Source organism: Maniola hyperantus, chromosome 13, assembly GCF_902806685.2.
Source record: "Maniola hyperantus chromosome 13, iAphHyp1.2, whole genome shotgun sequence".
NCBI lineage: Eukaryota > Metazoa > Arthropoda > Insecta > Lepidoptera > Nymphalidae > Maniola > Maniola hyperantus.
Window position 1 is genome coordinate 3,374,017 of NC_048548.1, and position 25,472 is coordinate 3,399,488.

A 25,472-nucleotide genomic window follows, 5' to 3' on the forward strand; every position below is an offset into this window, starting at 1 on the left:
AGTATGGGTAGCTTTAGAAACGCAGCAGGAAATATAGTACAGTACGCGGCAGAAAATAATATACATCGACCTTTAGAACGAGATTTCAGCTTTGTAGAGCGTTGTCTCTGTCACTCATACCTATGTGACGTTTTGGAGGTCTTACCGACACAGACAATGCTTTACAAAACCTCTGTGGGGTGGGCGGGTAAGGGGAGGGGGGGCGACCCGCGACTCGAACGAAGGTCGAAAAGGTGAAGCTGGCACCCATGTCAGTCAGTCAGTCAGCTAAAGTACCAATAGCGCCGTGGCGGTAATCTTGCCTGTAGTTATTTATACTCACATGACACGGGCTTGCAGCACGCGCTCGTTTGTTAAGTTCAAGAGCGCCTTTTTCGCGGCATTCCAGTCAGACCAGTCGCCAGTCTGCATCGAGACGCCGGCGAGTACACACGTCACAGCTTGCGCCGGTAGCGACCAGAAGCGTGGCTCCAGCTCCCTTATGGATTCCTGACTAACCCACATCACGTTTCCGTAGTCTATGTACATGACCTGGAATAAATAAACCGTTTTGTAAGCCCACCGCATATACTATAATATATTTTTGACAGTCTCGTTGGTCTAGACTCTAGACTCTTGGTTAGAAATTAGCACTTTCGACTGCAAATGACGGAGGTCCTGGGTTCAATTCCCTGGTTGGGTCAAAAATAATTAGAAACAAATCTGCATTGTGTTACCTCAAGGTTCCGGTCGGCTTGTCCGTACGTGATGACCCTGGCGCGGTACCAGCGGTCGTCCAGCGAGTACAGGGCTGCCACTAGCTCGCCCGTGGCTGGTCTCATCTAGTGATAAGAAAAGAGAGGATTTATCAAAATATATGTATTTCTGGCTAGGCTATCACAATAATATGGCGGACACGATTACTGTTTTTTAATTTGCATCTCTGTTCCAAGCGCATTTATCGATGAAACATACCTATTCGTAATTCGTTTCGTATACACATATATTCGTATATGTTACGTAAATGTTTTAGTCACCATCATCATGATCATCCCATCCCCATCCACTACTGACCACGGGTCACCTCTCAGAATGACCATTTAGGGTTTCTGGGTAGGGAACAGAATGGTTTTAGGCCATCTGCTACTTCACTGTTAAAGCAAGTGATATTTAATTATGTACTTAAAATGCACACAACTCCGAAAAGTTAGAGGTGCGTGAACCCCCAACCTCTGATTAGGAGGCGGACGTCCTAACCAGTAGTGTAGAGGTGCAACCTCTACCGTTACTTGGCTGGCAGCTATTAGGAAAACTTCGCAGCTGCCACACAACAATATTCAAATTTGGAACGCAGTGGGGAATCCTCCTGGTCACGCACGTTACAAGATTCCACATTCCCTATCATCCGCTCGTCACGTCAACATCTTCTACCATTGTATTATATAAAGCTCGCGAGCCCGTCTGTATTGTACATAACATTCATACATACATACATAACATATTGTACATAGCTGGTTCTTCATTACATCAACCCTTCAGCTACAGTAGGTTATCACAGGTTTACTCAAAATAATAATACTCGTTTCAAAAGGTTACCTGAAGAGGTTTGTACGTCCTCCGCGTGGCCGCGCTGTTCATGTCTTCCACGAGCGCGCGTAACGACGTCGGCGGTAACACCACTCCGAAATTAGAAACTGACTGGCTTCCTATAACAAACATTTATAACATAATATAGCTGTGATAGCCTAGTGGTTAGGACGTCCGCCGTCTAATCGGAGGTCAGGGGTAGACGAGAAGAGATGTTTTTCAGCACAGGTGTTTCCACCACAAGCTGCGCGGAGATGCGCACTAGCACAGTTTAACGAAATACTACCAGTTGTTCGACGCCTTTGAAGTCGAGCGATGCCGCCGCTCGTGTAGGTATATACGTGTTCAAAAAATTGGGATTAAAATCGCGGGGAAATCGGTGAAATTTTAGACCCTTGTTCTGTTTAGAATTCGCATACAGAACAGTCGTATCCGTAGACAGAACAGTAATGCACCATTTTATGATAGAACTTACTAAACGACACTTTAAAAGAAAAAAAAAAAAAAAAAAAATTTAAAACCACGCTCACGTAAACCCTCGTCCATCAAACGCGCAGACTACGCGAATCTGCGCGCAGCGGGCCCCGCCGTCCGCGCTCCGCAACCCACCCCACCGTTGCTCTGTACAAGTACATTCGTAATTAGACTGTATATTTCAAGGCTGTGGTACTAGCTAGACTGGAGCGGAGATGTATGCTGGCTAGAGCGGAGATGTCTGCTGGCTAGAGAGAAACTGAGCTGTGTGCAGCAAGCGTTGGATGTCGAGTTGAAGCGACGCCGCTCACTGCACGCAGCTCACCTCTTCTCGTCTCCACTACGCGCCGTCGCCAGCTTGCGAGGCACAACTCACATCTCCGCTTTGTTCGTGCTGTTATAAATTAATAATTTTAACATGATGTGTTAATTCGCTGCTTCAGCATTTCAATTTATATAAAGCGAACAACCCGCGAGGCGGCGAAGCAGTCCACATTTCCATATTGAATAGTTAACACTGAAACTACTGTATTCGCGTGAAGTAAAAGTTCCGTGTGTGTGAATTTCCAAATTAAATTCGTTGGACATTTCTTGTGGTTTTTTTTTCAAAAGACTGTCGAAGCGGACCTCTTAACAATTGGTGTCAGAAGTGGGATGCTAAGAAGGTTCACGCAAGAGGACCCTTAGCATCCAAAGAATCCTGAGGTCATCGCAGTCGTGATCGACGATAAGCCTCGCCCCCAGGGTTGAGCCCGCATCACAACCACTAAGCACCGGTTCTACTCAAGATCGACGATAAGTCTCAGCCTGCCAGACTGAGCCCGCATCTCACACGAAGAACGCGAATATCCTGGACTCACTCAAAAACATCAGTGAAATAAATTTTAAGCCTTCAAAATTACGAAATACAATTTCTTCAATATCTTCAGAAACCTACTCGATATCGTCGCCGCGTGAAATACGAGACGCATTCCGTACAGTTCAAAGCCTTCACGTGTCGCAAACGCATCGACCTAATTTAACTTTCAGTGCAGTGACATCAAAGTGAAAACCTTTTTGTGAAAAATAAATCGTGATGTTTGCCGTTATCCTGTAAGTAGTTTATATTAATTTTGTATAAAAAGCGTAAATTGTCTAAATTGTATATTTTCGTACTGTATTTTAAATTTAAATCCTTTTTTTTTTTTTCTCTCCATATCTCAGTTTCAGTAATCAAAAATGAGTTTAAAGTCAGAAAGTTCGGACGCAAAAGTGACTCTCTCTATACTCACTAAATTCGTAAGGTCTTATGATGGGAATCGGGAAACTCTTGCCGCGTTCCTAACTAACTGCGATAACGCAATTAGTTTAGCTGCTCCCGACCAGCAAAATATCTTATGTAAATATATAATCTCCCAACTTGAGGGCAAAGCTCAATTAGCCTGTAGCCTTAAAAATTTCAATAATTGGGATGAATTAAAATCATATTTAAAAAGCACGTTTGGCGAGAAAAAACACTCGTCCCATCTGCTACTTGATCTCCAAAACTGTAAACAGGGCCAGTCCGAAAGTGTGACACAATATTCTATCAGACTCGAAGCATGCCTAACTCGACTTCAAGCTGATATTCAAAATTCATGCACTGATCGTAATCTCCTTCTAGGCAAAATCACAGCTATGGAAGAACTCGCCTTAAGCTTATTCCAATTAGGTCTTAACCCTAATATTTCTTATATTGTCCGCTGCAGAAACCCTTCGACACTTAATGAAGCAATTTCTCTAGCAGTCGAAGAAGAAAAAATTTTCAAACTTGTAAAAATTACTCAACCAAAACATCCAACTAAATTTTGTTCCTTATGTAAGAAGACCAATCATAGTTTCTCAGAGTGCTTTAAGAAAAGGCGCGAATTTACACAGAGATCATCTTTCCATATTCCTCCCGCTAACCCTCAATATTCTGCAGAAACAAGTCAAAGTTCATCAAAGGACTCAAATTTCGTCAAAACCTGTGCCTATTGTAAACACAAAGGACATCTTATCTCAGAATGTCGTAAGCGCCAATATAATAATAATCAGCGTCGGATGAACTCTCATCCTCCGTCAGGTCCCTCTCATAGTAACAGTGCTAATGTTAACATGTATGAATACTCTGAATCCTTAAATGAAGTGACAAATAGTTACGTCCCTGAATCAAAAAACTTAAACTGATTTCGGATGCGTGCCTGCCGAAATCAACAATCAAAAATGGCACTCGAACTACTAAATCCTTTTATACTAATTCTCCCAAATCGTTTATATCTCGGCAATCGCTACATGACTGTCCGAGTCACACTGAATCTTATACCAAATCTTTTATATCCCGGCAATCACCAAAAGACTGCCAAAATATCGCTGAATCATATCCTAAATCCTCACTGATTCCTACAAAATCGAATACAAAGCATTCCAAAGAAGATTGCTCAAATAATACTATATCTCATTCTAATTCTTATACTAGCTCTTATACTACAAAATCCTTTAAATCTCAGTTTCCTTCAAAGGATCAACTGAGTCTTACAAACTCTAAAGTCATTCAAAATGACCCCCAAAGCGACGCAAGCAAAAGCTCATTGCCTCTTAAAGACGTCCCGATCTTCGAAACAAGCACCCTGAAAAGGTTGGTGTCCTTACCTCATGCATTTTTACAAATAGAATGTAATAAAAAACCTCTCTGTTTCTTAGTTGACACAGGCGCAAGTGTCAGCATTATTAAGCGCTCGTGTTTACCAGCAGAGCCCCAATTGTCTCAAGAAATTATAAAACTCAAAGGCATAAACGATAAAGATTCCTACAGCGAAACTTTAGGAACAGTTGTGCTTAACCTTATTATAAACGACCACACCATTTCTTTTAAATTCCACGTCATAACTGACGCTCTGAATCTGGAATCAGACGGTATCTTAGGTACCGATTTTCTACATTTTTTCCATACTAATATCGATTATAATACTAAATCCCTTACTATCTCAAATTACACTTTACCAATTCATTATTCGAGCCCTAGATATATAATACCGGCTCGCTCCGAAGCTATTGTTGAATGCACTGTCTCAAATGACAAGTTCGAGTTACGTCATTTAAAAGACGCACTCATATTAGATCACTCTATATCCGAAGGTGTATATATAGCAAACTGTATAGTAAGTTTGAAGCCTAATTATAAAGTCAATGTCTCTGTTTTAAATACCACTGAATCTCAAATAGAAATCCAAGACTTCAAGGTTCATTTAACTCCTATAGACTTCTCTGAACTACACCAAGTGTCTCAATCCCCCGAAATTGTCAACCACGTTTCTAATTCTTCATCAAATCGACTCGATCGTGTTCTAAGTCTTATAAGACACTCACATCTTAACGATGAGGAGAGAAAAGTTCTCTTAGAGTGCTGTTCTGAATACTCTGATATATTTTATCTCGAAGGAGACACTCTAACTCATACTAACGCTATTCAACACTCCATTGACACGGGTAATAGCTCTCCTATTAATGTAAAATCTTACCGTTTTCCCGAATGTCATAAAAACGAAGTCGATTCCCAAATCCAGAAAATGCTACAACAGAAAATTATTAAACCGTCTATCTCTCCATGGAATGCTCCCGTTTGGGTGGTTCCCAAAAAAATGGACGCATCCGGGAAAAAGAAATGGCGAATAGTTATCGACTACCGCCGCCTCAATGACGTCACTGTATCCGAAGTATATCCTATTCCCTTGATCACAGATATCCTAGATCAACTAGGTCATTCCAAATATTTTAGCACACTGGACTTAGTCTCCGGTTTCCATCAAATTCCGCTGAATCCTTCAGATGCACCTAAAACTGGTTTTACTGTAGTCAACACAAATGGTTCAACAGGCCACTACGAATTCACTAGGATGCCGTTCGGACTTAAGAACGCTCCCAGTACTTTTCAACGTCTTATGAACACAGTATTATCAGGTCTTCAAGGTTTACATTGCTATGTCTATTTAGATGACTGTATCATCTATAGTGCAGATCTCAAATCACATTGTGAAAAACTGAAAATGGTATTCAACCGTTTCAGAGATTATAATCTCAAATTACAACCGGATAAATGTGAATTCCTTAGAAAGGAAGTCACCTATCTAGGTCACATTATAACGGATAAAGGTGTCTCTCCAAACCCAGAAAAAATTAAATCAGTCTGTGATTTCCCAATTCCTAAAAATCCTAAAGAAGTAAAATCATTCCTCGGTCTCGTTGGTTATTACCGCCGATTTATTGACAATTTCTCCAAGATCACAAAACCTCTAACATCTTTACTCAAAAAGGATGTCACTTTTCATTGGTCTATAGAACAAGACCAAGCTTTTAACCTCCTGAAGGAAAAGTTAACCTCAGCTCCTCTTCTCCAATACCCTGATTTTTCTCAACCATTTATCGTTACCACAGACGCCAGCAACTACGCCGTTGGCGCAGTGCTATCTCAAGGCCCTGTCGGCAAGGACAAACCAATAGCCTATGCTTCTAGAACCTTAAACAAACAAGAAGGAAATTACTCGACCACAGAAAAGGAGTTAGTTTCTATTTTATTCGCCGTTAAAACTTTCCGACCATATCTCTACGGCACTAAATTCAAAATCGTAACAGATCATCGGCCCTTAGTATGGCTCTTCAACGTCAAAGATCCTGGTTCCAAACTCGTCCGTTGGCGCCTCAAACTTGAGGAATACGATTACGAGATTATTTACAAACCTGGAAAATTAAATTCAAATGCAGACGCTCTGTCTCGCATCCCAATTCATGCTATAAATACAGATAATCTTACTAAGCTTTCCTACGAGGCATATTTTAAGAAACAACTTACAAACTCTTTACCAGATTCTAACACAAAAATTGAAGAACACTCACAAGCTTTACATCTTTCCAAATGCAAAATTATTGCATGCCCCGTTTCTCTAGATTTCGACAACTCAATGCCACATTGTGAGGAATTATTATCTCAGATAACCGACACCGCTTCATTGTTAGAAGCCGAACGTGAACAATGTTCGGTAAGGTCAGTTACAAAAAATAATAAAACATATTATTTTCTTTTTACCAAGGTTCATCATTACGATGAGACAACTTTTCGCTCCATTTACGACACTTTGATGATGCTTCGTGATGAACTTATATCACATCACCCTAGCATTGATGAAATAGCTATCTCCGATTTCTCTGAACCTTTTACTAAATTATCCTATACCAAAATTTATAATATGATTTCCTACGTATTTCATAACACTGATATCAAAATACATATTTATAAAAATCAAATAATATTTCCAACTCCAGCTGAAGTTCCTACAATTCTCAAAGAGAATCACGACACTCCCATAGCAGGACATCCTGGTGTGAATAGGATGTATAGTCGAATTAAAGCCTCATACTACTGGAAAGGAATGAGAACTGACATAGAACGCTATGTGAAGTCTTGCAAACTATGCCAAGTTAACAAACCTTTAAGAGCCTGCAATAAAGCTCCCATGGTTATTACATCCACGAGCACAAAGCCTTTTGAACGATTAGCTCTGGACATAGTTGGTGTCTTACCTGAAGCAGGTTTCCAAAAGTTCAAGTTCATACTGACTCTGCAAGATGATCTTACCAAATTCCTATGTGTCTATCCTATGATTTCTTCAACAAGTGAAGAAGTAGCCCGTAATCTGGTCCACTTTATGTCCTTATTCGCTATTCCTAAAATGATCCTTACTGATCAAGCCATGACTTTTACATCAGACCTGTTTAAACAAGTTACCGATATTTTCAAAATCAAACCCTTACTTTCTAGCCCTTACCATCCCCAAACTAACGGTGCGCTGGAACGCAGCCACGCTACTCTTAAAGAATACCTAAAATCCTTTGTAAACGAAAATCAAAATGATTGGCATTGCTACCTAGCAACAGCTGTTCTCGCGTATAATACAACTCCTCATACTACTACTCAATTTACTCCGTTTGAACTTCTGTTTGGACAGAAACCAACCCTTCCTAATTCTCTCTACGACACAGATAATAATGTTACATACCACGAGTATGTCCGTGCGCTTCAGTATAGAATGAAAGTAAGCCGCGAAAAAGCTTTAGAGTATATTAGATCAAGTAAAGAATCTTCAAAACAAATCTATGATTCAAGTTCTAATCCTAACATAGAATATAAAGTTGGTGACATGGTATATTTAAAATACCATCACAGACTTCGTAAAGCCTTATCTCCAATATGGAAAGGCCCTTACAAAATCGTTAAAATAAATGGAAAACATAATGTTACTTTATTAATAAATAGAAAACATGTTAAGTATCATACTAATTTAATTAAGCTCGCTGTAACTTAAGCTTATCATTCTTTTCAGATTTTTCTCCTACGTCTCGTCTGAGCCAATGATTACACCCATAACGCATAGCCCTGGAATATATTTCGACCCCATTACAAAAATTTATTTCTACAATGATTATTGGAGAGTAATCACGCATCTCAACACCGTCTCATTGGAACCACAGCTTGACAAAGTTGACCGGTTGATTGTTAAAACCTCTCTAGTTTGTGCTAAGTTGCAACCAGAAGAGTACTCTAGCTGCAAAGATGTTTTTAGTCCAATTGAAGTACTTCTAGAATCCAATTATCTCAAGGCTCAATCTCTATCTCATATTATCTCAAGCGAAAATCCTGCTAGATTCAAAAGATCTTTAGAATTTGGTGGTGAAATCCTTAAGTTTTTCTTTGGCACTTTAGATGCTGAAGATGCCCGAAAATATGATGCTGCAATTAGCTCTTGTCAGAGATCTGAATCTGAGATATTTCATTTAATGAAAGATAATATTCATATAGTTAAGTCGTCTATTAATACTTTTAATTCTACTATTTCTAGGTTAAATCAAAATGAGATAAAGTTAAACTCTCAGATTAATAAATTAAACGATATATTGTCTTATGTTACTAGTGATAATGAAAAATTAATGTATTTAACTAGATTTAATAGCTTAGTTAATATAATCGAAAGCTCTTTACTAGCTATCTCAAATTTTCTCGATACTGTAATAAACGCAATTTTGTTTTCAAAAGTTAATGTTCTACATCCTTCTGTTCTAAGTCCTGTAAAACTGTATGATGAACTGTCTAAACACAGAAACTCAATCAATAAAGGTTTAGATTTTCCTGTAGCACTAAGTATAGAAAATATACATACCATTATAGATATATCTAAGTTAGTCTCCTATTTCTATAACAATAAGATAGTATTTGTAATACAGATCCCTCTTGTCTCTCCCGTTAAGTATAACGTCTATAAAACAATCCCGCTCCCGACTCCTCATTACGAAGGACAATCCAAAAGTTTTGCCTTAATCAAACCTACTAAACCCTATTTAGCTATAACTGACGATAGATTAAATTACGTATTATTAGATACTTTAAGAGATTGTACTATTTTAAATAGTGAAAATTCCATCTGTAAATTAGAGTCAATTTATTCTGTAAATTCGAATCCTTCATGCGAGACAAAACTTTTAACTGAAGTGACTCTATCTTTACCAAGGGAATGTGAACCGAAAATCCTATATGGTCTTATTGACATATGGCATAAATTAAAAAATAATCAATGGATATTTGTACAGTCAAAAACAAGCAAACTAACTATCAATTGTAATGATAACTTTAAGGATTATTCTATATCTGGCACTGGAATATTAAAACTGAACAAAGGTTGCATTGGTTACTTTAAAACGATTCAATTTATACCTTCTACCATTTCAAATTTAACTATTGATAATAATAACTTTAATATTAATTTTGATATAACTAATGATAACTGCTGCAACCAAGAGATTGTTAACAAAACGATTCCTCTTCTATCACCTATTAACCTAAGTAATATTAATTTAGATTCCTTAAAAAATTCGATAAACCAATTCAACGATCTTGAGTTGCAAATCAACAGGATCCAAGAGGAATCTCATTTTATAAAATATAGCTCGTATTACTCTGCTTTTACTTATATAATTATTTCGTTAATTTTTCTATTTTTATGTTATAAGATTGTCAAATGTTTTAAACAACGTAATTGCAACGAATTCTGCATCCAAATTTTTTTACCAATGTAATCGCAAAAAGATTTCGCATAAAGAAAACAAAATCCAAAGTTCTATTGAAATGTCACAGATAACAGATGATGAAGATAACGCATCTGTAGACCTTCGAAATCTTAGTGCATCCAAAAGAAATCTTACAAATAATTAAATTATGTAGAATATTTTACCATTTCTCTCCTTTTCCTTTTCTTTTTTTTTACTACGCTTTATTTTAAATTAAAGCTTCGTTTAAAGGGGGGAAATGTTATAAATTAATAATTTTAACATGATGTGTTAATTCGCTGCTTCAGCATTTCAATTTATATAAAGCGAACAACCCGCGAGGCGGCGAAGCAGTCCACATTTCCATATTGAATAGTTAACACTGAAACTACTGTATTCGCGTGAAGTAAAAGTTCCGTGTGTGTGAATTTCCAAATTAAATTCGTTGGACATTTCTTGTGGTTTTTTTTTCAAAAGACTGTCGAAGCGGACCTCTTAACAGTGCCATGCAAATATGATACATCTCCGCTCAGTGGTATCCACTGAAGCAGAGCGGAGACGAAATACGGCAATAACGAAATTTTGTTGGTTGTTTAAATCACATTTCCTTTCCTCTCGTCTCGTCTCCGCTCTGGTGGAGTCCGGGACTAAAATCCAAAAGTCACGCTTCATAGTACTCACCGGGAACGTTGTCCACGATGTGCACGTAGAGGCGGTTGAAGTGCGCGACGTGTATGACGTAGACGTTGATGAGCGAGCCGGGCGCGGGCAGCGGGAAGGTGTAGCATTTGGCCACCACCGGCACTCGGTCTAACGTCCAGCCGTCTGTGACAAATTAATGTAATACATAGTATAGTATATAACTACTATTATATACTGATCTTCAACTATTAGAAATGTTAACAAACAAAAAAGTACTCATACTTGCTCGGAAATTGGTTCATTACCTATTAACAAAAAAAAAACGTCAATAGACTCTTTTCGGTTTGCAACGAAATAACACGCAAGAACAACGCAAAGCGCCGCTGAGAGAGAGATAGTGAGAGAGAGAGAAAAACAACTTCGACGACGACGGTTGCGCTGAACTATCTCTTTTATCCATTGATATGAAATCATACATCGATTGTACATTTCTCAAGCGAGAATATAGTCCAAAGTTGTCACTTACCAGACACTTGTCCCACCGCTGACGAGAAAGTGACTAGCTTTGCACAGCGAAGTGATCCTATGAGGGTTCCTTTTTTCCTTTTGAGGTATGGAATCCTAACTAGATAGAATTCACTCCCGTGGCTAAAAAATCTGGCTATGTTCCTGGTCTACATTATAACGGAAACCTCTGTGCAAGGTTCTAGGTCCAAGGGTTTATTTAGGCTAGGCGTTGATGAGTCCGTCAGTGAGTGAGTTGAGACTTTTTTATTCATTATAGGTATACGCTTGACCACAATCACACCTGATAGGAAGTGATGATGTGGCCTAAGATGGGACGCGTTTACCTAGAAGATGCCTATTCACTCATGTTTTAAAGATACCCGGGTTGTAATTGGTAGGAAACACATATCGCGGAAGAGTATTCCAAACCTTAGCCATACGTATGAGGAATGATGACGCAAAACGTTTCGTGCGTGTAGATGGAATGTCGACGACATAAGGATGGAAACTCGCCCGACGTCTTGCGGTTCGGTGGTAAAATGGTGAAGGGGGGACAAGATCGAAAAGTTCCTGAGCACACTCTCCGAAATATAACCTATAAAACACTGATAAGCCGGCGACCTTGCGGCGGTGATCGAGACTTTGTAGTTTCGCCAGTAAAGGGGAGTCTTCGCCTATGAGACTTTTTTATACATATAATTAGATTTTGATGAATGCAGTCTAATGGAACGTGAAAAGGGAATGGTTACGGATATTGAATCCTCAACATAACCCATCGTCAGCCCACAACTGAGAACGGGTCTCCCCTCAAAATGAGATAGGTTTAGGCCATTGTTCACCACACATCCAAATGCGGATTGGCACACTTTGAACACCTTTTAGAACATTATGGAGATCTCTCAGGCATGCATGTTTACTCACGATGTTTTCCTTTACCGTTAAAGTTCGTTTATAGACGTTGGGGTCCCAAGGCGCTAGAATGGCGACCTCGTACCGGAAAGCGTAGTTTTGAATCTCACCTGGATGTTTGGCAACGTGACGTTTACGGCAGCGCAAGCCTTTGAAACAGGTTTTGTCAGAGCCTCCTTTGTAATGTTTGCAGATGTCCATTTCATCCCGATTGTGGTAGCCCTGAATTAGATACAGTGCACATTATGAGAACGAACTCGCCATATTTAATCTTTCTTCTAATATATAAAAGGATTGACTGACTGACTGATCTATCAACGCACAGCTCAAACTACTGGACGGATCGGGCTGAAATTTGGCATGCAGATAGCTGTTATGACGTAGGCATACGTTAAGAAAGGATTTTTGTAAATTCAACCCCTGAGGGGGTGAAATAGGGGTTTGAAATTTGTGTAGTCCACGCGGACGAAGTCGCGAGCATAAGCTAGTTCACTCTATGTGTCAACTGTCCTGCCAAAAGTACGATTTCTAACAGAAAACAGCTGGTCGATTCCGTAAAACCTGCATCAATCATTTTATTACAATCGCAATAGGATCTTGGAATGTAGTAATAAAATGTGATTTTTTTGTATAGTGATAGTTTATGGGGCTAGAATTCATTGTTAAAGTAAACTGTAAATAATTTAAAAAAACATCATTTTTTTAAATTATTCTCTATACAAAAAGCGGCCCAGTGCGAGTCAGGCTCGCGCAACGAGGGTTCCGTACTACAGTCGTATTTTTTCGACATTTTGCACGATAATTCAAAAACTATGATGCATAAAATAAATAAAAATCTGGTTTAGAATGCACAGGTGAAGAACTTTCATATGATACCTCATTTGATATCTTACTTCGAAAACTGAAATACTAATTATTAGTTTATGACCACAATTTAATTTTTTTAGTGTGATGTAACCACAAATTCACGGTTTTTAGATTTTCTGCTGTAAGACCTACCTACCTGCCAAATTTCATGATTCTAGGTCAACAGGAACTACACAGGACAGACAGACAGACAGAGAGACAGACAACAAAGTGATCCTATAAGGGTTCCGTTTTTTCCTTTTAAGGTACGGAACCCTAAAAATCAGGTCATACTATGACTACAGTTCAAGAATCTATTGTTGTGATTGGCTGAATTTATGGTATTCTTGTTGCAACAATGAATTATAGCCAATAGTGAGCAAACAACAACCAATCAGAAGTGAATGCCCTATTTAGCCTCTTGGGCTCCCCTACTATCAATTGGGTATTTGACTAGGTACATCAAAAATAAATAATTTCTCAGTGATTATTAAATAGAGGGTCTTCCAAAATACGTAGAATCCACATCCTTTGTTAGTTTTAAGTGTAATAAGTTAATAACGATTATTAATTATCGATTAAACTAAAAAAGTACATCATTATGATATGACGTCACATTTCAGTATTTCATAGGATATCGCATACTAAGTGCGCGTTTTGACGTTTGATAAAAAGTTACTGATTTGACTAGTTGTCAAATACCGTACTACTTTGGCAACTATTTGGATACGGAATTAATATAAAATTGCATACATACCGTGACAGCAAGCAGCGGATCTTCGTACTCCGGGCAGTTAGTCATATCCAGGTCGCATCCGTCCAGCTCAGGCAGACCTCGCCCGGGCGGCGACTCGACCACGTCAGGCAGACCTCTGCCGGACGAGGACTCGACCTGTTCAGCCAGACTTCTTATCAGGAGCGACTCGACCGGCTCAAGCAGTGCTCTTATGAGCGGAGACTGGGCCCGTTCAGGCTGACCTCTTTTGGACGACGACTCGACCGGTTCCGACAGACCTCTCATGAGAGTAGACTCGAACATTTCAGGCAGACCTATAAATAAATAAATAAAATAAAAATCTTTTTTATTCGAATTAACTTTTAAAAGTACTTTCGAATAGTCGGATGCATCTACCACTGGTTCGGAATGCCTTTCCTACCGAGAAGATATATATAGATGTAAAGTCAGTTTTAAACGAATTTTATTTATACCCATGCTTTAAATAAGTACCCTTATTATAAATGCGAAAGTGTGTTTGTTTGTTGGTTCGTCCTTCAATCACGTCGAAACGGTGCAACGGATTGACGTGATTTTTTGCATGTGTATAGATAAAGACCTGGAGAGTGACATAGGCTACTCTTTATCCCGGAAAATCGAAGAGTTCCCACAGGATTTTTAAAACCTAAATCCACGCGTACGAAGTCGCGGGCATCAGCTAGTGTACTTAAATTTTGTACAAAATAACACCTTCTTTCATGAGTCGAGCAATTAACCGTTTATATCAGTTGATTTGGGGTTGTAAACCCTTGATTATGGTGTCGAATAGTTTTGAACGTTTGTTTTCCAACTACGGCACACCTCTCATAAGCGTCTCGAGCAGTTCAGGCGGGTCCCTTACAGGCGGCGACTCGACCAGTTCAGGCCCACTTCTTACGGCCGGCGTTACCGTCGATGTTTGTGATCGCTCGACTGAAAACAATACATACTAATATAATAAATGCAGATCCGAAACATAGTCGCTAAACATAGTATAAAATAAAGTCGCTTCCCCTGTCTGTATGTATGTATGAACGCGTCGATCTTTTAAACTACGCAACGGATTTTAATGCGGTTTTCACCAATAGATAGAGTGATTTAAGAGGAAGGTTTATAGCTATAGTTTAATTCTCAAAAAATTTGAGATCCCTAGAGAAATTGAAATAATATGAATTAGGTCGGAAAAAAATCCTCTCATTTGAGAGTTTCCGAGGCAATGACACCTCAATGACACCACATTAGTATCTACATTGCACCCATGCGTAGCCGGGGTCGCTAGTAATATAATAAATGCAGATCCGAAACATAGTCGCTAACTATGGACCTCATAAGGGGGCGTCCATAAATTACATGAGATGTTTAAGGGGGGGAAGGGGTCGAGTCAAATCTCATCTAATCTTACGTTGGAGAGAGGGGGGGGGTCTCGGCAAATATCTCACGTGAGATTGGGGGATGGGGGAGGAGGTTGAATAAAACCTCACGACATCTCACCAGGGGGGGGAGGGAGGATCAGAAAATTCAAAAAATCACCTCACGTAATTTCATGTAATATTTATTTATTTATTTACGCCGAGTTTCTTGCTGGTTCTTCTCGGTAGGAAAGGCATTCCGAACCAGTGGTAGATGCATCCGACTATTCGTAAGTACTTGTAAAAGTTTATTCGAATAAAAAGATTTTTATTTATTTATTTATTTATGGACGCCCTCTAAGAAAGCTCAGTCACTCAGCGGGCGATGGAGAGAGCTATGCTTGGAGTTTCTCTGCGTGATCAAATCGTTTTTTTTAATTTCGATACAGGTTAGCCCTTGACTGCAATCTCACCTGGTGGTAAGTGATGATGCAGTCTCAGATGCAATCGGGCTAACCTGGAAGGAGTATGGCAGTTTTTAGTAAACCCATACCCCTTTGGTTTCTACACGGCATCGCACCGGAACGCTAAATCGCTTGGCGGCACGCCTTTGCCGGCAGGGTGGTAACTAGCCACGGCCGAAGCCTCCTACCACCATTTTACCACCTATTAGACCAGAAATTAAGAAATTATAAGATTCCATACCACTTCCGAGAATCGAACCTGGGACCTCACACTAATGAGGCAACAGCGCTTACCACTGCGCCAGGGAGGTCGTCAAAATGGACGAAGATGCGGGCATCATCTGTGCTCTACTTGGTTGAAACGCGTAGTAGGTACTTACTTTTGCGTGCCAGGCCCCGTTGCACTAGCAAATCGTTAAGGGTCTCCCCTGATGGAAGTATCACGTATATGCCCAGGGATTCCGATGAACTGAAACAAGACAGGGAAAGAGATAAGAGTTCACGCGGTAGAAAGGGAGGAATTTGTTAAATTTTAGGCTGCTGCTGCTGTACGAGCTGAATTGTACTTTATTGCGTCGTAACAAGAGTTGCTATTTATTTAGAAGCCTTTGCGGAGTGAGCTTTCTATAATCCATACTAATATTATAAATGCTAAAGTGTGTCTGTCTGTCTGTCTGTCTACTAGCTTCTCACGGCTCAACCGATCTTGACGAAATTTGGTACAGAGATAGCTTACATCCCGGGGAAGGACATAGGCTACTTTTTATCCCGAAAAATTGAAGAGTTCCCACAGGATTTTTAAAAAGCTAAATCTCTCTCATCATCTAGTAATAAATATTCTTTGGTAATAGCACTCACAGAATTCAACCTCAAGAGTACGCATATACAAGGTTTTGCATGAAAACAAAATCGTAAAATGTTTGCGGGGGACAGGGGAGAATGCTTTGTTGTGATTGGTGGACTCAAAGGTCACGTAATCAATACAATGTGCGGAATGAGGGTACCGAACGGGCGTGGGCCGATTTTATGTCCGGGGGTGTCCGATTAGGCGTATATAAGTGGGGCATCCTCCGACACGATGGACTAACGATACTGGATAAATAAATAAATGATCATCATCATGATCAACCTATCACCGGCTCACTACAGAGCACAGGTCAGAAAGAAGGGTTTTGGTATAGTCTACCACGCTGACCAAGTGCGGATTGGCAGACTTCACACACCTTTGAGAACATTATGGAGAACTCTCAGGCATGCAGGTTTCCTCACGATGTTTTCCTTCACCGTTAAAGCAAGTGATATTTTAATTAATTAAAAACGCATATAACTCCGAAAAGTTAGAGGTGCGTGCCCGGGATCGAACCCCCGACCTCCGATTGGAAGGCGGACGTCCTAACCACTAGGCTACCACAGCAAATATAAATAAATATCATAATATTGATTGAGATTGATTTGACAAGGAAGTGTGATGTGGAGGCAAACACAATAGATCGGAGACGGTCGCAGTGATTCAGGGATATCAATGACCTGCATAGCCCCAAAGAAGAAGAAGAAGAAGATCACAAATATTGGATAAAGGATGGGGAAAGCTGAGAACAGGGTGTGGTGGCGCTCACTAGGGAAGGTCTATGTCCAACAGTGGATGCCGAATGGAATCTAAAAATCTCAGAAATAATATATCCTTCTTTACATACATAACAACAGTTTTTCTGCATCCTCTAACATTTTCAGCCTTTTCAAGGTAGCATACACACTTATCGAATTAGCCAGCTGAAGTGGCAGTGGGCAGGCCACGTCTGCCGCAGAACCGATGGCCGATGGACAGGACGTGTTCTGGAGTGGAGACCGCGTGGTCTATATGCAAGCGCAGTGTGGGACGACCTCCAACCCGCTGGACTGACGACCTTAAGAAGATAGCGGGAAGTGGGTGGATGAGGAAGGCGGAGGATCGTGTGTGGTGGCGTGCTCTTGGGAAGGCCTATGTCCAGCAGTGGACGCAAACAGGCTGATTGATACATACTTATCATCGATTCTGATCTTGCACGCCTTGTTAGTGTATTCCTTGATGAACAACTCTTGTTCTTTGCTCGTGTGGCCCAGGAGGTCTAGCTGTGAACAAATACAATGAAGTTCACTAACTGAAACCCTTGAGGGGGTAAATGGGCTTTGAAATGTAACGGAACTGGTGTACGGAAAAACTCAATTTCTGACTTTATGATTACACATTAGCTATTGTAAATTGTGTAAATATTTTCTTAAAAAAACAAATAAAAAAACTGAAAAAAAACTTGGGGAGTTGTTTATCGGTATGAACCTCAGAACAAATACCGGCAGAAGTAGCCCTATTGTGACTCTTACTGTTAGAGCGAGATAGCTAAATGAAAATGAAATGAAAATGAAAATGAAAATTTTATTTATCACAACAATGTCGGTTTACAGTTTAGTGTCGGGAACCCTGAAGTAAGTTTGATAAACCTGTGTCTCAGGGTCCCCGCTCCTCCTCCTCAGTCTCAAACATAATAGTTGTGTTAACAAAAACTATAAATACTTAAGTCTAAACAATTAGCATGCAGTGTGTCGTGCGTGTATGTGTATGTGTTTGTGTGTGTGTGTGTGTGTGTGTGTGTGTTTGAGTGTGTGTGAGTGTGTGTTCTGTGTGTTTCCTTATGTTGTTGATTTGATATAGCTTTAATAATTTATTTAAATTTAAATTTGAAATTTTAGTAGATTTTCCGTATCAATATAGTTTAGATTATTTAGAAAACTAGTTACTGTTTGTTTGCATTTAAAGAGTTGCATGTCGTATATGTTTAAGGTTCTATTTAATTTGTTATATAAGTAGGTTGAAAGATTTTTATATTGTCTGCCAGCAAAGTGGGTCCTATTACTTGAAACAGTGTTGATGACTGCGTGGTTACGTCTTCTACCTTGGAGTGATCTATTATATTCAGTAGTGCGGTGAACCCGAGCTATAGTTTGTAAGATGTATAGTTGTCTAATGGTTAATAATTTGGCTGTTGTATAGAGACTATGTGTTGGGTACCGGAATGGTCTGAAATACATTACTTTTAATAGGGATCTTTGTGCTCTCTCTAGGTGAATGAGTTGGGTCTTACATGCAAAGCTAAATGCATTTATGCTCTTATTAGGATGTGACGAATGATCATTTTTTGTCAAAGGAATAACATTTCACAAGTAAGTACCTCTGCTTGAGCGAGAGGGACTATACTATACAGGGTGGAATTTTGTAATGCCACCTTAAGGTGACGCAGTACGATCGACCGAACCTGTTTGCTTTTCACTTGACATTGTATGAGAAAGGTGAGAGGCACGATGATTTTCACCGAAATCAAGGGTTTAGGAAAAGTATTTTTGAGAAAATACTACTAGCTTTATGTCTACAAAGTATAGTTATTTCAACTAATTAATAAATAAACTATGTCTAATGTTATATTCCTTTACAATTTTCATACCCTAATCTTATTTATTAACGCCCAAAGTTGTCATAAATTTTGTCTTAAAATAGGAATCTTTTGAGGCTCGTAACTTTAAAATATTTTTTTTTTTTAATGTTTCATATATCAATAAACCTAGATAATGACGAGATTAATCGATATAATACTTAGTTTTGAGCATACAATGGGGCCGATTCTCTAGTACACAATCTCTAAACTAAACTAAATTAACAGGTCTAAATCTAGTGCTTTCCTTTTCCGCAAGCAACATTATGAAAGGGATAGCAATAGATTTAGACGTGATATTTTAGTTTAGTTTAGAGATTGTGTACAAAGGAATTAGCCACAATATCAAATAATGTAGTAATTACCCTCCTACGTTTGTATGAAGAAAGCACCGAACTGAGCCCACTTAAGGAAAAGTACTCTTAATATTGAATTTATAAGTCCAGATTTCTTGGTTTATCTTTTATTTAATTTATCAAGTTTCTTAGAGATTGGATCCTTATAATTGATACGAACGATCTATGCAATAAAAGTACAGGTTTTAATTGTTACAGATTTTAGTCGGTTCGATTCCCGGCCGAAACTTGATAAATTAAATGAAAGGAAAACCATGAAATCTGGTCTTATAAATTCAGTATTAAGAGTACTTTCCCTTAAGGTGGCATTACAAAATCCCAGCCTGTATAGTTATAGGGCCACCCTAGTTGCATATCTGTAGGTATATATCTATGCTTTGAACGCATTATTAAACTCACCCCAGCGAAATGGCAGCAGCGGGCAAAGGGCGGTTCAGTGCAAAATCTCTGATCCAAGAGTTGTATCGAGTCCGTGGGCGCCAGCCAAGTGTCGCCCACGTCCACTAGGAACACCTCTGCGATGCTCATGTCCTCCTGGTAACAACGTAGATTATAACTCATTTTTAGGGTTCCGTATCACTTCATTGTCTGTCAGTTGTGTCTGTCAAGACTCGTCAAGGAAATGAAAACCTATAGGGTACTACCCGTTGACCGTGAATTTGTGGATACATCACACAGTTCGTACAACCGATAGACGTTGGGGTCCCAAGGTGCTGGAATGGCGACCTCGCACCAGAAGACGCAGCGTTGGAAGACCCCCCACTAGGTGGACGGACGACAACAGACGAGTCGCAGGGAGCCGCTGAATTCAGGCGGCGCAAGACCGTGGCGTGTGGAAGTAGCTACAAGAGACCTATGTCCAGCAGTGGACGTCTATCGGGTGATGATGATGATGACTGTAACATGTTTGTAAGGAGACTAGCTTAAGCCCGCGAATCGTCCGCGTGGACTACACAAATTTCAAACCCCTATTTTACCCGCCTTTAGGTTGAAGATCAAAAATGCTTTCTTAGCGGATGTCTACGTCATAATAGCTATCTGGATACCAAATTTTATGCCGATCCGTCCAGCGGTTTGAGCTGTGTGTTGATAGATCAGTCAGTCAGTCTCCATTTCCTTTTATATTTAGAAGAGCGTAAGAAGTGTAATGTTAGATACCTGCGTGAGTCTGATGAACAGCGCTCTGTAGTAGCATTCGCTTTCTTCGTCGCACACGGCACAGTACGTCAACGACATCACGTCGTTCAGGCTGAGCTCCACAGAGTTGTACTTGTAATACTCGTTCATCCTGACCATAAGACTGAAAAGAATAGATAAGGTATGTTGATAAACTTCAAAGTTTGGAACATTGGCGGGGTGATTACAGTCCGTTCACAGTTAATTTACCTCTGACGCCATTGCAAATTACACAATAACAAACCCTAAGTTCTAAGGAATAAAGCTAACAAAGCATTAGTACCAACATGACGGCAGGGGACTAGCTAGAGAGACAGCAATAGCCACAAAGCAAAATAAGAAGAAGAAGAGAGACAGCAAATGAACTGTCGCATTGCTACTGCTGTCGCGTTGTTGTCGCTACTGCAACGTTTTACGTAATCACCCCGCGGGACAATCTTGCCTATCGGATAAATATATTCTACAGGATATATTTCGGAGAGTGTGCCCAAGAACTTTTTGACACTATCGTACCGTAATATCGGTTGAGCCGCCGAATAGTTATGAGCGAACATACAACCATACAAGTTACAACCATCCTTCGAATTTCGCCGCAATCGGCTAGAAATCTAATAATATCGACAAACCGATAGACGTTGGGGTCCCAAGGTCACTAGGTGGACGGACGACATCAGACGGGTCGCAGGGAGCCACTGGATTCAGGCGGCGCAAGACTGTGGCCCGTGTCCAGCAGCGGACGTCTATCGGTTGATGATGATGATGATACTTACTTGTGAGCAGCCTCAAAGTCCTCAGTGATGACGTAGAAGGAAAGCCCATCCACATGTGTGATTGTTGCTGCATACACACAGTCTACTTGCAATATCTTTTGTCCCGGCAGAATGATCTCTTCCGGTGATTGTCTTGGGGCCGAGCCTGATACATGTAACAACATTTTTTTATTTAAATTGACAATCTACAAGAAGCAATACATACAATACATTGGATGCAACCTTGTTAAAATAATATAATATGTACTCAAATCAATTTTAATATATCAATCAATCAAAAACACAAAAAAAAAATTAAAATCCAAGCGAAAGGAGTTGAATCTCCAATATAAAAGCTGGTATTGGCTAATTGGTCGACAATAGTGTTGACACTATCACTGGCAAACAAACTCCTAGTCTACAAGTGTATAATTAAACCCATCTGGTCGTATGGAATAGAACTCTGGGGATCAACAAGCAATTCCAACCTAGAGATACTTTAGCGGTTTCAGAATACTGTACTAAGAGCAATCTCTGGAGCACCATGGTTTACACGGAATGATGAAATCCACAGATACTTAGAAATGCCAACAATCAAAGAGGAAGTGAACAAGTATTCCAAAGAGTACAAGCTTAGACTGGAAAAACACCCTCACACATTCGCACAAGAATTACTTGTAAACGTCAACACTAAACGCCTTAAAAGGTGGCACATACTGGAATTGGATGAGAGATAAACATACACAACAATCTACAACACAAAAGGGGAGGATATTTACTGGAATACCCCCTAAATTCTACAAATTTTACACACTTACCTAAAATCTGATTATGGCTAGAAAGCCGATGGCAGATAGACATATTATATAACAAAACACAATTTTAAAAACATGCTGTATAGTCAAATTTAGTTGTTAACCGACCAGTTGGTTAACTCAGTGTTCAACACTGACTGATAGCCACCAAGCTCATTTAACATTTATGTTTAATCCATTGAAGGTTGTCTACGAAAAATCATTTTAATATCACTGAAGCGTATGAGTGAAGCAGCAATGTAGAACCAACCAATGTCAAATAATCATTCATCGTTGAACACTGAGTTAGAGAATCAGCTGTTGATTGCGCTACAATGACAGCTACAATGTCACAATCGCGATCACCTCTGATTGGTTGACACTCGCTCACTATTGGCTACGAATTACGATGCATTGTTGCGAGAAGAATCACACAAATTCAGCCAATCAGAACAATTGAGATTGTAATAATGATTGGGGATCACTTTGTTGTCCTTCTGTCTGTTAAAAAACCTACAGGGTACTTTCTGTTGACCTAGAATCATGAAATTTGGCAGGTAGGAAGATCTTATAGCTGACATTCAGGGAAAAATCTGAAAACCGTAAATTTGTGGTTACATCACACAAAAAAATTAAATTGTGGTCATGAACTAATAATTAGTATTTTCAATTTTCTCAATAAGATAACTATATCAAGTGGGGTATCATATGAAAGGTCTTCACCTGTGCATTCTAAAACAGATTTTAATTTATTTTTATATATCATAGTTTTTGAATTATCCTGCAAAATGTCGAAAAAATACGACTGTAGTACGGAACCCTCATTGCGCGAGCTTGACTCGCACTTGGCCGGTTTTATTTTTTTATTTTGCATGTACCAAAATTGTAGTCACAAAGTAATAATAAATTAAGTTGCATTGGAAATGCCTTACCTTGCAAAGCAAATGGTTGAATATCATTTGTCAAAATGGACTGAACTTCTTCCCCACATTTGGAATTTGGTATACTCTCCGATGAGGCTGAGTTACTAGAGAAGTCAATTAAGTCATTATTCTTGGGTACCCTCTTTTTGGTGGGTTTTCTTGGGTTGGTGCAAGCCTTGGAGGTTGACGGTGTAGGTTCGCTCAGGGCATCCATTAAATTCATAGATATTGGAAGTAGAGGCGAAGGCAATCTTGTTCTTTGTCGGTTTGGCACATCATGAACTGGTATTAGGGGTGTACATAATCGGTTCCGTAAATCTTGCACTGGCATATCGTAAGTAGTGTCTGTAAAAAAAATCGATCATTAACATCATTTTTGTAATTTATTCGTGAAAAGAAATTAAAATGAGCCACAATTTTTCTTGCTGGTGATATGTATAAATTTGATAGATAATTTTATGTGAGCACTTTGTAACTCACATAAAATTATCTATCAAACTATCTAGGTAGGAGATGGGCTTCTTATTTAAAACTCAGTGGAATGTAATACTAAATTACATATTATACACATATCTTCATAAATATACAGCTACAGCAGCTGTTTGTGTCCAAAACCTCAAAAATTGTTGATAAATTGACTTGTAAGTTTTACACAGAACGTTGGATTTCTACAAGTATACATTTTTATTCTGAAGTTTGCAGTTTGAATTTTGCATTTGGGTTTAGATAATATAATAAATATAATAGATGATGCCTGCAACTTTATCCATGTGAATTTGGATTTTTAAAAATCCTGTGGTAACTCTGATTTTCAGCAATAGAAATACACATTCTAAGAAAATTTCAACTCTCTACCCATTACGGTTCACAAGATACAGTCCACTGACAGACAGACGGACGGATAGCAGAGGCTTAGTAATAGGGTCCCCTTGGCACCCCTTGGGTACAGAATCCTACAAATTGTTTAAATTATAAGCATACCAAGGTTATCCAATGCAAGGTTGAAATCTGTTATGAGGTAGTTATATTCCTCCAGCTGGTTCATGCAGCTAAGAAACTTGTCTTTCAACTCTGAAGGTTCACATTCCAACTGGTTTAGAAAACCTTGTGCCTGTAATTATAAATTAGTCAAAATTATTATATATATACTAGCTGACCCGACGAACATCGTACCGCCTAACACGTCACTCAATTGTTTTGCCATCCCGGAACCCCTCCACTAATACTTAAACTTTATGGTATGGTATTAAAGTTCAAATTGACTTTTAAGTATTATTACAAATCTGTTGTATGGGAATATAGAAAAGTGTTGCTTTTAGACTTTTTCAGGCAATTTTTAGGGTTCCGTACCTCAAATGGAAAAACGGAACCCTTATAGGATCACTTTGTTGTCTGTCTGTCTGTCTGTCAAGAAACCTGCAGGGTACTTCCCGTTGACCTAGAATCATGAAATTTGGCAGGTAGGTAGATCTTATAGCTGACATTTGGGGAAAAATCTGAAAACCGTGAATTTAGGGTTAGATCACACAAAAAAAAAATTGTGGTCATGAACTAATAATTAGTATTTTCAACTTTCGAAGTGAGCGACTATATCAAGTGGGATATCATATGAAAGGTCTTCACCTGTACATTCTAAAACAGATTTTTATTTATTTTTATGCATCATAGTTTTTGAATTATCGTGCAAAATGTCGAAAAAATACGACTGTAGTACGGAACCCTCATTGCGCGAGCATGACTCGCACTTGGTCGGGTTTTTCTCCCCGTAAGAACCATCCTCATAGTACATAGTACTTCAAGGAATATTATAAAAAAAGAATTAGCGAAATCGGTTTAGCTGTTCTTGAGATTTGCGCTTAGCAACATATTCAGCGATTCGTACTCAATGAATTATTCAAAATCTTTTTTAATTTTTACAAAATAGGCATGCGCTTGACTGCTATCACACCAAAGAAGTGATGATGAAGCCTAAGGTGTAAGCTTGCCAAGAAAGTGCCTATTCACTCTTCTCAACTGCAAATGATGCCAAGTCACCGAAATATATGATTAGAATCGGGCTTCAGAAGTCAGAACACAGAATGTGTGCTTCTTTTTCTTTGCCTTGGGTTCCTTTTTCCCACTTTGATGTTTTGTCTGGTGGCAGGCTTCAACCGTGTCTAGTCACCACCCTACCGGCCATGATTGGATGGACATATTTAATTTATTTAGAACAAACTTAGCACAGCATGTACTATGCGTAAAATTTAACTTTTCACGTGCCATTTTAATTTTCCGTGTCACATTTCATGTCAAAAGTACGATTTTAGTCCTTATTTTAAACGGTGAACCTCAGAACAAAGACTGTTAGAAGTAGCCCTATTGTGACACTTACTGTTAGAGCGAGATAGCTAAATGCATTTAAGCTCTTGTTA

The 25,472-nt window shown here is 39.2% G+C and overlaps 2 protein-coding genes across 2 annotated transcripts in view; one reads left to right on the forward strand and one right to left on the reverse strand.

Moving 5' to 3' along the window:
- Positions 1-25,472, reverse strand: part of LOC117987841 (uncharacterized) — a 30,598-nt gene that overhangs the window by 4,234 nt on the left and 892 nt on the right. The window contains exons 3-16 of the mRNA XM_069502675.1: positions 24,043-24,172; positions 23,071-23,406; positions 21,366-21,510; positions 20,578-20,719; positions 19,819-19,953; positions 17,623-17,711; positions 15,983-16,071; positions 14,612-14,722; positions 13,793-14,085; positions 12,300-12,411; positions 10,813-10,956; positions 1,576-1,685; positions 717-821; positions 323-531 (exon numbers count right to left, since the gene is read on the reverse strand). Coding sequence (XP_069358776.1) covers positions 323-531; positions 717-821; positions 1,576-1,685; positions 10,813-10,956; positions 12,300-12,411; positions 13,793-14,085; positions 14,612-14,722; positions 15,983-16,071; positions 17,623-17,711; positions 19,819-19,953; positions 20,578-20,719; positions 21,366-21,510; positions 23,071-23,406; positions 24,043-24,172 — 2,150 coding nt within the window. The remainder of the gene's footprint in view (positions 1-322; positions 532-716; positions 822-1,575; positions 1,686-10,812; positions 10,957-12,299; positions 12,412-13,792; positions 14,086-14,611; positions 14,723-15,982; positions 16,072-17,622; positions 17,712-19,818; positions 19,954-20,577; positions 20,720-21,365; positions 21,511-23,070; positions 23,407-24,042; positions 24,173-25,472) is intronic.
- LOC138403187 (uncharacterized) lies at positions 2,461-10,161 on the forward strand. Its single transcript, XM_069502718.1, has 2 exons — positions 2,461-3,132; positions 8,415-10,161. The coding sequence occupies exons 1-2, from the start codon at positions 3,116-3,118 to the stop codon at positions 10,159-10,161; spliced, it is 1,764 nt and encodes a 587-aa protein (XP_069358819.1). The 5' UTR covers positions 2,461-3,115.